The sequence below is a fragment of the Osmerus eperlanus genome, chromosome 17 (assembly GCF_963692335.1).
Source record: "Osmerus eperlanus chromosome 17, fOsmEpe2.1, whole genome shotgun sequence".
NCBI lineage: Eukaryota > Metazoa > Chordata > Actinopteri > Osmeriformes > Osmeridae > Osmerus > Osmerus eperlanus.
Genome location: NC_085034.1, coordinates 3843207 through 3856234, shown reverse-complemented (window position 1 = coordinate 3856234; position 13028 = coordinate 3843207). Strand labels below are relative to the sequence as shown.

The 13028-nt window shown below is 47.6% G+C and overlaps 2 protein-coding genes across 4 annotated transcripts in view; one reads left to right on the top strand and one right to left on the bottom strand.

Moving 5' to 3' along the window:
* The window catches only part of itih5 (inter-alpha-trypsin inhibitor heavy chain 5), a 173415-nt gene that overhangs the window by 6980 nt on the left and 153407 nt on the right, over positions 1-13028 (top strand). For 2 of the 3 annotated variants that reach the window (XM_062483058.1, XM_062483057.1), the window contains exons 10-14: positions 140-822; positions 917-970; positions 1697-1813; positions 2342-2719; positions 3036-4509. In XM_062483058.1, coding sequence (XP_062339042.1) covers positions 140-822; positions 917-970; positions 1697-1813; positions 2342-2719; positions 3036-3304 — 1501 coding nt within the window. In that variant the 3' untranslated portion in view covers positions 3305-4509. Of the gene's footprint in view, positions 1-139; positions 823-916; positions 971-1696; positions 1814-2341; positions 2720-3035; positions 4510-13028 lie in introns of those variants that run through there. The other variant, XR_009932554.1, reaches the window with a different exon arrangement.
* Positions 4288-12458, bottom strand: tmem110l (transmembrane protein 110, like). The gene is made up of 8 exons (XM_062483114.1): positions 11977-12458; positions 10270-10318; positions 10023-10118; positions 9796-9917; positions 8711-8823; positions 7898-7981; positions 7164-7292; positions 4288-5527 (listed from the first exon to the last, which is right to left on the bottom strand). The coding sequence occupies exons 1-8, from the start codon at positions 12164-12166 to the stop codon at positions 5411-5413; spliced, it is 900 nt and encodes a 299-aa protein (XP_062339098.1). The 5' UTR covers positions 12167-12458; the 3' UTR covers positions 4288-5410.

Here is a 13028-nt window from a genome sequence, read left to right as displayed (position 1 = left end):
GGGGCTCGAATGGGAAAAAAAGCCTTAGGATGTTTTAATGTGCCTTTTGTTTAATCTCTTTCTCACTCACACTCTCTCTCTCTCTCTCTCTCTCTCTCTCTCTCTCTCTCTGTCTCACTGTGTCCTCCTCTCTCTGTAGGTTCTACGATGAGATAGGCACCCCTCTGCTGTCCGACATCAGGATCAACTACCCCGAGGACTCTGTGCAGTACGTCACACAACACCTCTTCAGCAACTACTTCAACGGCTCCGAAATCGTCATCGCCGGCAAACTCACCAATCAGAGCGCAGGATCCCTCCACGTTCAGGTCACGGCCAGCAGCAGCGACAAGAGCATCATCCTGGAGACCGACGTGCCGCTACGGCAACGGGAGGTGGAGACGGAGAGGCACGTGAAGACGGCGGCGGAGGTGGGGGTGAAGGCGGGGGCGGCGGGGCTGACTGACAGCGTGGGGTCACTGGCGAAGGACTTTGTGGAGCGTGTGTGGGGTTTCCTGAGTGTGAAGGAGGGGCTGCGCGAGCGACTGCGGAGTCACACCAGCGCAGAGAGGGAGGGGCACACCCAGCAGGCCACTAACCTGTCGGTGGCGTACCACTTCCTGACTCCCCTCACCAGCCTGGTGGTGGAGAAACCTCAGGTCCTCCCTGATGGCACCATGGCTGGCCCAGACCCCACTCCCACCCCCGGCCCCATCCCAGACACTGACAAGGCCTCCTCGGCCAATGAGCTGTCAGAGGACTCAGAGGTAGACACGCCCCAGAGCCTCCACAGGAATGAGAACCAGTCTGGCCGAAAGACTTCCGGTGTTGCCAAGACGACGGGTGAGGCTCGTGGCCTGATATGACCTCGGGTTGTTATCGGATGACGTGGTGTGAACAACAAGGTACAATGTAATTTACTGTGTTGTTTCTATAGGTCAAGTCCAGAAGAAGCCAGTCAAAAAATCCATTACACTCTCCAGAACATCAGGTAATTGATCTGAGATAGAATATGTACTGTAAACACAGTCTCTTCTCTCCCTCTTTCTCTCTCTCTCTCTGTGGCCCTGTAATTTAGGCGCTTGTCAGACAGTCATGATCACAGTACGAGATTCCTCTGAACCTGGCCTAGAAAGAAGAGTGTACAGGGTCTAATTGAAATACCAGCATTGGGACCGGCGGCAATTACACACACAAACACACAGTTAGGGAGTGAGGTGGGGGACTGTGTGAGACTGAGAGAGAAAAGAGTGTGTGTGTGTGTGTATGTTCCAGTAAAAGGAGAGATGTGAGATGCCATCAGAGACAGGGAGGGTTAATGACCCCATCATTACCATGGCTCTGTCATCTTCACTCATATGCACCCTCCTCTTCAGTTCTCTCTCCCCATCCTCCGGACTTCTCATCTCTTATCACATGATAGCTCTGCTATCAGATGGAACACAGAAAATGTCACATGTTGTAGACACAAAGATGATGGCACACAGTAGCTCTCACACAAACATGACGAAAAGTATTGTTCCTCTTGTGGAATTCTCTTCCTGACTGCCTTCCTTACTCACTCACAAACACTTACATTGTAGTGGAGGTGCTGTTTAAACTGGGGCTGCGCAGCGCAGCTCCCAACAGCCAACCACGCCTCTGTCACCCAGCAGTACTACTGGGTTTCCACACTTCTCTGACCTCACTTCCCCCTCTATGTCCCTGTCTTCCACAGCGGATGGGGACCCCCACTTTGTGGTGGAGTTCCCCCTCAGTAAACTGGCGGTGTGCTTCAACATCAACGGAGAGCCGGGACACATCCTCCGCCTTGTGTCTGACCACAGGCACTCTGGTACCGCTCTGCTCTACTCTGCTCTGCTCTACTCTACTCTACTCTGCTCTGCTCTGCTCTACTATGCTCTACTCTACTCTGATATACTCTACTGTGCTCTACTCTGATCTACTCTACTATGATCTACTCTGATCTACTACTCTGATCTACTCTGATCTACTCTGCTCTTCTCTAATCTACTCTGCTCTACTCTGCTCTGCTCTACTCTGATCTACTCTGCTCTACTCTACTCTGATCTACTCTACTGTGCTCTACTCTGATCTACTCTACTATGATCTACTCTGATCTACTACTCTGATCTACTCTGATCTACTCTGCTCTTCTCTAATCTACTCTGCTCTACTCTGCTCTGCTCTGCTCTACTCTGATCTACTCTGCTCTACTCTACTCTGATCTACTCTGCTCTACTCTGCTCCTCTCCTCCCCGTCAGACTCATTCACAGATCGAACAACAACAACATCATTCAGTCTACACTACCTTAAGGACCTAAGATCCATTCAGATGACCAATTGTGTGTGTGCATGTAGGTGTGACGGTGAACGGTGCGCTGATCGGAGCCCCGGCTCCAGCAGGCAGTCACAAGCAGCAGCGCACCTACTTCAGCACCATCACAATCGTGGTGAAGCAGCCCAGCCACGCATACATAGAAATCACCCCAAAGAAGGTCATCCTGGACGGACGGGACCGCATGATCCTGCCCTGCGACACCACCGTCTCGGTGGAGAGCGGTGGGCTGGCGGTGGCCATCATGGGGAAATCCAACGTGACAGTGACCATAGGGGGAACCATCAGTTTTGTCATTCTGGTGCACCAGTATAAGAACCCAGCACCCTACCAGAGAGACCATCTGGGCTTCTACATCTCCCAGAGCAAGGGCTTGTCTCCCAGCTGCCACGGACTGCTAGGTAGGTGCCACACATCATTAGTAGCATAGGGAGTAGGGAGTCAGGTGGCTGAGCGGTGAGGGAATCGGGCTAGTAATCCGAAGGTTGCCAGTTCGATTCCCGGCCGTGCCAACTGACGTTGTGTCCTTGGGAAAGACACTTCAACCTACTTGCCTCGGGGGAATGTCCCTGTACTTACTGTAAGTCGCTCTGGATAAGAGCGTCTGCTAAATGACTACATGTAAATGTAAATAGTTGGGGAGGTGCTAGAGGGTGCGGATGTGTTTTGTGTGGTTGTATATCCTGTAACTCTGACCCTGTTTGGATTTACTTCCAGGTCAGTTCCTATTTGAGGACGTGAGCCTGGCAGAGCTTCCTGTCAATGGCACATCGCCAGGAGACAAAGTGTCAACTGTCTTGAAGGTCAAAGGTCGCTCGGTGCCCGTGGTCCAAAAGACCAGGCGCATCTACAGCGGGACGCAGAGCGTGGACTGCTGGTTCGCCAGAAACAACGCCGCCAAGCTTGTTGATGGCGAGTACGAGAACTATGTGGTGTCACATCTGTTTGACACCGGGGACTGGCCCCACGGGGACAACAGAGCCTGAAGTCTCAGCCAATTAGGATCATGGAAATGGACCTGTCCCACAAACATGAACTGCAGCACTGCCTTGACATCCCCCTTCTTGACCACAGCTTCATTAGACTATCGTCTTTAAATCCCACCCCTTTACTCCAAACATCTCCTTGTCTCATGCACGACCACCTTTCTAGCAAGCCAGCCATCTGCTTTTCTCAAGTACACTTTAATCAAATCTCCATCATCAATACTGTTGAATATATTTTTTTACTATTTCTAATCTATGTAATAAGGACTTTGATGTGTATCATTTTATACTCAATGTGTACTTATAAATAACATTTTGCATGTTGTAAATATAACCAAGCAGGCAACACCTGCTTATGATACAGACACAAACCGTGTTGTCAAATGCAGCTCAATGGAGTTTTCCTAAGGTGTCACATTAGCAAAAGCCTTATCCAAATACCACAAGTTTCCCGATATTCTGTAACAAGCCGTCTGTACTCCCTCATAGAACAAACATGTAAACCATGTTGGAGCTCATGAAAGTGGAGACACTGCTCAGGATCACACCTGGTCAGACCCGATCCCACCCCTGTAACTAACCCTCTCCTCCGTCCCACCACCAATAACTGGCCTCTTCCAGGCCTCCCCAGCCCTATACCTGCCTCCCCCTCCCCACTCCCCTGTCATCAGCTGGGGGTCACAGGGCTTCTGGCCCCGCCTCCACAGGTGTGCTGCTGGCCTCCCTGCTCAGGTGTCTGTCAGCACCCTGAGAGGCCAGGCCACCACAGGATTTCACCTCTCCACCCTTGTTCATGTATCAACAGCTTTATTTGTAGTATAAAGAAATGACAATCATATCAATGTTATAATAACAAAATGGTCCAAAGATGGCAGCTATAATGTTCTCATATTATCGCACGAAAGTTCTCATATTTCATTCACAACTCATGATTCTGTTTGTACAAACGTGATAAACTGGAATAATACAAAATGTTTAAAAAAAAAATACAAAAAGATTGAAACAGATTAGCTAGAAGTCACCAAGTGTAAACATTGTGTAGTGGTACTGGTCCTCACATGAATGGTTCTAAATCCAAACAGAAAACCTAACAGAAATAAATGGACCAAAATGTAACAAACACATAACAAAGATAGTGGTACTTAGATTGAAGCACAAACTGTTTTATATTTGCAAAAATAAATACTTTGGGTTTTTCAGATTAATCCTGAACAGTCTGTCTCTCACTGAGTGAATACTGTGTTGGCAAAAAACCATGAGATCATTACCTTACATATTTCACAACTGATCACACTTTATGGAATGATTAAGTCTATACATTGAAGTGTGTAAAATACACACAAAACAAATAAATACATCAGATCACTCAAGTTTTAATAAATATTTTGGTCCACACTCCATTGTGCATTGCAGAAACACATATCTCTTCGATCAAATAGTTGAATAAACCCCAAACCATCCTAGATTCAGGAATATAGTCAGGTGGTCCCTTATATTTCCCCACCTGCAGAAATAGCCCATTGAGGACCACGTTTACAAGCGTGTTTGTTAGAAATATCTTCTCTCTAAGTTCACTGACCTGAAGGAACATAAGAGAAAGCGATGGCTGACACCTATCCTACGAGTGTTCTCTCTGGTGAGAGAAGCTAGATGTTGACACAGTGTACTGGGCCCCAGGACACCCATGTGAGAGAAATTACAGACCATTTAAAAGGAAGGAAGGTTGGGTTTGAAGACAGATTCATCATCATAAAAAGAAAAAAAAAATACCACAGTATTCATCTAACGATCTTGTGGTCTTTGGAAGAGGATATGTTTTGAAGGAGCTCTTCAGCTCATCTTTGCCTCCAAAATCCCCTGGTCTACTGTAAGTGGACAGATGTCCTCCTGGTCTACTGTAAGTTGACAGATGTCCCCCTGGTCTACTGTAAGTGGACAGATGTCCCCCTGGTCTACTGTAAGTGGACAGAAGTCCCCCTGGTCTACTGTAAGCGGACAGATGTCCCCCTGGTCTACTGTAAGTGGACAGATGTCTTGGACGGGGACTGTCTGTGCTTGGTTCTGTGTGTGTGTGTGTGGGGGGGGGGGGGGGGGGGGGTTCCAGGGCTACACCTCCACCCAGCCTGGTACCATAGACCCTCCCTGGGGGGTTAAGTCGGAGTCTTGTCTGAGACCTGCCTCCTCTTCCTCAGATGGGTCGTCTGTGTCTACCGTCAGCAGGACCTGGACAGGAGAGAGATGACACAGGTCAGTGGACGACAACACACACACCAACACTCTACAATTTGCGACAGTCAGTGAGCACAGACACACACAGCAGTTTTCAGCCATGGCAAGTGTCTAAATACTTCAATCCCCTCACTCTTAAGTTGTAAAACGACATTCCCCATGTGGAATATTCTCCAGACTGCCCAGTTCCACAGACAGAATTCCATAACACCATAATGTTTATGGCATCATAAAAGGCCTGTATGTGGAGACGAGACGGGTCTGGAGAGCATTTGGATAAGGCGAGGAGGAGATTCAGGGTTTGCTAGCAGGGAAGCTCAGTTCTGCCGCACCTTCACATATCTACTGGCACACACACACACTTACTATGACTCAATCAGGCTGACCTAGGGCCATATTAGAGCCAAATCTGACCACACTGTATGTTACACCCTCTTCCCCAACACTGTCCTCATCAATGCCTCTCTCTCTGGCTTGTTCTTCCTCCTCCACTCTGCTCTGCTTTCCATAACTTCAGTGCATGGAAACCAATGCCAAATGTCACTATTATTCACATTATGAAGGGATGATTTGTGAGCATTTGGCAGAGGACCAGGGGAAAAGAGAGAGACGGAGAGAGAAGGAATAGTCCGGATCGCAAAAGAAATATGCCCGCTTGTCACAGTCACCGATTCCACAGTGTGAAAGGTCATACTAGATATTAGTCATTCTAGATATTGTGTGTGAGTGCATGTGTGTATTAGAAAGTATAGGCTAATGGAAACACACTGACTGGCGTCTGTGTAGGGGGCCAGTTCTCTGATTCTACACACCACAAGGAGAGCTTTGTTACACAGGCTGAGAGAGTACTGAGCCCTGGCTTCATGCACACCCCCCCTGTCAGGCTGACAACACCGCACATATTCCACACAACACAGCACCAACTAGAGACATTTGACTGATCCCACACTGACACAATACGGGTCACCCTATAGCATGCACTGCACTGCACCCAAACATCAGACTGCACAGTCAACCCAGGTCTCTGCACCTCTGAAGGAATCTTGCAAGACAGTTTCACATTTGTCATGACAACTTGGATAGCCGAGAATGATTTTTCCAATACTTTATGGAGTGACTCACATTACACGGCCTAATCTTATACACAAGGGGCGTGAAACTGGACCATACCGAAAAAATACCACGAATGACTGAGAGAAATAGAGGGGAGACTAAATAAAAGAGGGTGGGCACCCTGAAACAACAGGTGCAGACGGACCGAAACACTGTGGAAAACACATCAGCATCACAGCTCTCACACACACACTACCATCCTCTCTCTTCTGTTTCCATTAACATGATGAGGGAGGCCTTCATTCCACCCCATGGGGACCTGCAGTGTTCTGGGGATGTTTGGTGGGAAAGGAACAGTCGTACCCCAGGGATTTCAATGTTTGGATCATCAAATGCAATCCCCCTCATGCGATAGCGACGCAGCGGCACGTATAACAGCTGAAGCAATCTGTAGTCTCTTACGATTAACACGCTGTGAACGGGCAATTATTGAATTACAAATCCCTACAGCTCCTTTTCAGAGGACTTGGTCCCAGGTCCTTACTACCTGGTCGATGAGGTCAGTGTTAGTTCTTACCCTTGACTCCTCGTCTGTAACCCACGGCGATCCTTCAGCCTTCTCCGGGGATCCACAGTTGTCGTCCAGGCTCTTCAGGCTCTTGTACTTCCTCATCATCAGACTGTCCACCACCCAGAACATGATGGACTGCAAGGGGCGCCACAGAGCAAGGAAATCACACATACAGGCACAACACTAGAACACTACAGGCCATTATAAAAAGAAACAGATCACCGAAATACTGTAAAACAATGCATATCCTTGGTCTTATTCTGTAGTTTCTTAATGCATTATTTGTTTGTCTCTTTAGATTAGAGCATCTGTTCAATGACTAAAATTGTCAAATGTAAAACTGCAAGAGAGCAGTGTGTGAGCGCGGTGTGTGAGCGCGGTGTGTGAGCGCGGTGTGTGAGCGCGGTGTGTGAGCGCGGTGTGTGAGCGCGGTGTGTGAGCGCGGTGTGTGAGCGCGGTGTGTGAGAGCGGTGTGTGAGAGCGGTGTGTGAGAGCGCAGTGTGTGAGAGCAGTGTGTGAGCGCAGTGTGTGAGCGCAGTGTGTGAGCGCGGTGTGTGAGCGCAGTGTGTAAGCGCGGTGTGTGAGCGCAGTGTGTGAGCGCAGTGTGTGAGCGCGGTGTGTAAGCGCGGTGTGTGAGCGCAGTGTGTGAGAGCGGTGTGTGAGCGCGGTGTGTGAGCGCAGTGTGTGAGCGCAGTGTGTGAGCACAGTGTGTGAGCGCCGCGCGGCGGTGTGACCCTCACGTTGACAATGAAGGGCACGACGAGCATGACCAGCAGCAGCTCCAGCTGGGGGCTGGGGATGTAGTCCAGCAGCACCTCCTGCAGCTGGGATAGCAGCACAGTGTTAACCACACACACACACACGCAGACACACACACACACACAGAGGGGGAAATGCCAATGTAGTTTGTCCCATGCAAATGAAACATGATGTTATTAGCAGTTTGTGTTCGTACACAAACACCCTCTCTCCAGGAGAAATAATACCCTCCCCCCTGCTCAAAAAAAAGTAATAAATCAAAGAAATATACAAAAGGATGTATAGGGAAAACCGAGCTACGGCTACAGGGAGAAGTTAAGAAGGGATGCTGTGGGCCCAACAATCCCCTCATATCTGAGGAATGCAGGACTGAAAAGGACTGCAGCAAAGACTCATCCCAGAAGAGACTGCTGCTGCAGGTCCAAATAAACAAACAAGATCCAGTCCCTAAGACACACAAAAAACAATCGGGGGCGCCAGATCGCTCAGAGGCTGCATTACATTAACTCTGCTGAATGTTCCCACTGGAATCAAAGACAACACTCTTTGTTCTGCAGAAAACCTTTTCATCCCCTCTTCTCCGGGTTTGGCCTGTGCTTTTTGCTGACTTCCATATCTCACAGGAGCAAATACTTTCAAATGATTAGCAGAAGCAGAGAAACAAGGGTAACACAAAAGACAGATTTCCTCTGTCCTGAGCACACAGTATTATGGGTAGGCTATATTTAGAAGCACTCAATCCTCTCAGGGTTAGGGTCAGTCGGGGTCGGGTTGGGGGCAGGGTGTGCACTCACCTTTGTCCAACCAGGGATGAGGAGCACCACACTGACCATGCTCTTCTCCAGCACCATGATGAGCAGGTAAACACAACACTGGCCGAGCCATGCTGCCGCCTGGGGTGGGTCCCCTGGACACACACATCACACAGGTCATGACGGCGGTCTAACACACACACACACACACACACGCTGACCAGACCATATAGGGTTCTGGTTAGGGAGGACATGCGGCAAGTCTGGATGGGTGACATGAATTTCAAAACACAGAAGCTCAGTGTGCTCGTCTAAACCTGTCTCAGGTGCACTGTTGCATTTCTCTGTCATCACAGCACACACATAAAGGGACAAGAGTCTGTCATTAACACACACACACTCCACCTGGGAACAGGATGGAGGGAGAAGGTGAGAGGGGGAAGAGAGCAGGAGAACGAGGACAGAGGGAGAGAGAAAATGAGCAGGGGATAAAGAGGGCAAAGAGACAAGGACCAATAACCTTAAGCAGACATCCCAGTGATAAAGATAACAGACACTGCAGCGGACATTTGGGGAAAAGGTGACCAGAAGTGGAGATCTGTGAAACTAAACTCCACACATGACCAGTGGCACAGCTGTATTTCTAATCTCTTTAAATAATCAATGGAAAAATCATGACCAACTTGGCCTCTGTGTAGATCATAAATTGACCACAAGGCAAAAAAGTATTTTAGCAGATGATCATCATTTCAATGTTGTGTCGGTTTCATGTGCTTCATATAAAACCAGCAACTGTGGAACCATTGAACAAGCGGAGTGACTGGCTCCAACCTCTGAGGCCATCCCAGTCCCCCCCTCCTTCTTTTAGCAGCTGGAGGTTCTCCATCTATCCCTCTGTGGATGTTTTCTGTCTTTCTGTCTAGCTCATAAACCAACAGCGGCCCCCAGTGGTGAAATACAGTACAGCCTGTGTTTATGAGGTCCAATGTTAAAGAACCTGGGCACGATCTCTCTGCCGTCACAGCTAGCAAAGCAGCACAGCCACAGGTGGCTCCCAGTCCCTCTGTCCCCTGGCCGATCCCCAACCGTCTGTCACGGCCTCCACCCGGCACATGTTTCCTGCTCACCGTATTCTCCAAAGATGAGCAGCGTGTACTGCTTGTGCTCCACCACCTTCGACACCACCTTCACCCCCGCCCAGATCACCAGCATCCCCAGGGTAGCATCCAGGAGGAAGTTCATCAGATACCTGGTGAGACCGATCGCACCACAGCACATTCAGCACAGGGCGTGGGGGATTATAATTGGCGGAGCCATTTAAGAGACTGACGCAATCATCCAATCGGGTACTTACAAGGAGCAGGAGTCCTCCTCAGTGAGGGTGGAGAGGAAAACGTTGGCGAAGTGGATGAACAGAGCGCCGATAGCCTGCTTGGACGTGTCGAAGAACCTGCACCGTGGGTAAATGGTAGGAAAGAGTACACAGATGCCAACTGTTTAGACCACGTGGACCCATACCAAGGGGAGTGGAGGCAGGGTGTGGGATCTAGAAGCACAAAGTTGTAATCAAAGTTAAGGATGAGAACAGAAGCATCTCTCACCAGATCCTCCAAGGCCTTCTGATCCCTACAGGCTCCCGGAACCTCTTCACTATAGACACAGAGAGAGATTACAGTTTGGAAAAAAACTTTTTTTTGTGAGGAGGGCATGAGCATGGCCTATGGGCAAACTGGGCATTATCACATTCAGGCTCCAGGACAGGAAGAAGAGAGAGCAGAGAGGAACACTTCTGTGGTGGACCAAAACAGCCCTCATTCCTGTAGCTGCTGGTCTAGCTCGGGGCTAAGATAGACATATTGTTATCCAGTTTTACACACGCTCTGACATGTGAGGCTGTGACGGCCCATGTGAAAACGTTATTGACAGGAAGATGTCCCACACTGACTCGGTTTGGTCATAAATTTACCACAAGGCAGGAAGGCTGGTCTGTGTCTTAAATGGGAGGTAAACCAAGCTGTATTTTCAACAATTACATTTTCAGAATGTTTTACACTGCAAGAGCTTTGGCTGACTGGGTGGGGTGATCGGTCATTCAATGAGAGGAAGTCCCCAAAAATAGCAAGGAGGAAGAGAATTATAAACAAAAATGGCTGCCCTTTGGCAAGGAGAGGGTTGGAAAGGTCTGGGTGTAAACAGTATAGTGTCTCTGTATACCAGCACTATTCCGCACTGATTGGACTGTGGTTTCCCAGTAGCATATTTTAAGATATGGTCTGTAACATAATGTGCCATATCCAGGGAACATACACCCATAGGCACTGTGGACGCAAACTGTTGGTTAATTATTGATCTTTTTGCTAATAAGTAACAGTTTGGAGGTTGCTGGATCAATGATCCTCTATACTCACCTTTAGAGTCTGATCCCATGTTGAGTTCCTTCCCTTTTTAACACTTATATACATTTGAGACCCACAAACTCAGCAGGTCACTGGGGGCAGAGAACCTAGTATTCTTTACTGCTTCATCTTGCTACATCCTCTTTACCAAAACGAACCCTTAACATCCTGTGTTAAGGGTTAGTTTTGGTTCAAGTCCCCTTTTTTAAAACACTTCCACAATTTCTCATCTGGCATTCTTTCCAGTTTTCCTGACATCATTTTGTACATTTTCACATTTCCAAATTTCAAATACTCTGGTGACATGGCTACACTAAAGGTTGTAATAAGGATATAGAGTCTGCAAGTAATTATTTAAAGAAAAGGCTCTCATAGTAGATGACAGCGTGATGTAGCTTTAACCCAGACACTGAAAACACGCTGAAACGCAACACTTCATTGGTTGGAAAAGTAAAACTAAATATCTACTGAATAAATTTGATAAATATGGATGAGACAGTAGGGTATATTTCTGACAGGGCTCCATAGTTTCCTGACAGATGAACAAACCAGTGGCTCAATCCATGTCAACAGTTGTTATGTTAAAGAATTACGAGATGATTATTGTCATAGAGGTCTAAGGATAACTGGCTGTAATTTAAGCCAACGGTTATACTTCTATTTTATAATTAATTAACTCAAATGAATGACTTGCACTCATTTCTAAACGTAGGCTGTGAATGCCTAAGGAAAAAAAAGAAAAAAAGAAATGCAGCCACGTGGGATTGTGGGTCCCCTTTAAATATGTTTACATAGTTTCTGTGTACGTGTAACACGGCAGTTTGAATCTGTAAAGGTAAGGCAACTGAATGCTCTACATTCAAGCACTCTGAAACATTGTTTCAGCGAGCTATTGTGGAATTGCATACTTACGCATTAAAGTGCTGAAAGCCACTACAGCGAGCAGTCCCTGGATCAATACGCCGAATCTGTTGGTTAGAGCTCCGTTGTCGCATCCGTGGGGATTTGCCTTTGTAATGTCAGACATGTTCGACATTTCAAACACGCCACTGTTAAACAGTCTTTTCACCAAAAATATACCGTCGTACCCGTGCATGTCCATGTCGGAGAGAATAAAAACAATCCCTGACAAAAGGTGCTGAGCGCTTTCTCTGTTGCCAATGTTCGTTTCCTTCGAAAATGGACATGCATCAAACTGATAACAATAAACGATGCCCCTTTTTATGATTAAGATAAGTTGATAATGCTTTATCCAAGAAACTTTGATGGAGGTCTGAAACGGCGTTCTGTTGTCAACCTAACATCCATGTTCAAAACAACGACTGTAGGCTGTGGGGCTCTGACGTCACCTCCTGCTGATGAATTCTTTCGATCGGTGTGAATACAACGGTCTTTGTTCCTTTTGTTTGTGGCTGATCATGTGCGCTCGTGTCCCCCCAGCAGGGAGCAGATGCTAAAGGAATGGAAAATAATGCAACTAATCGAATTCCTCTGTATCAATAATTAAGTGAATTATCTTTTCAATTTTCGATTGTTGTATCCACGTTGAAAGAGTCATAGACCAAAACTCAGTTGAATGCTAAATGCATGTTTTAGGATAATGCATTTGCATTATTATGCTAATTGCAGAAACAAAAATATTTGACACTGTTTAATTACGTAGGCCATTGGAAAACATATTGAGCTTACATTTTACATTTAGTCATTTAGCAGACGCTCTTATCCAGGGCGACTTACAGTAAGTACAGGGGCATTCTCCCCGAGGCAAGTAGGGTGAAGTGCCTTGCCCAAGGACACAACATCATTTAGCACTGCCGGGAATCGAACCAACAACCTTATGATTAAAAGCCCGACTCCCTAACCGCTCAGCCATCTGACCCCCAGCTTGGTTTTGGAGGGCGGCCTACTTGGAAGGTTCTCGATTGTTCGTTCCGGTGCCTAATTGCCAGGCCGTTCTAAAAGCC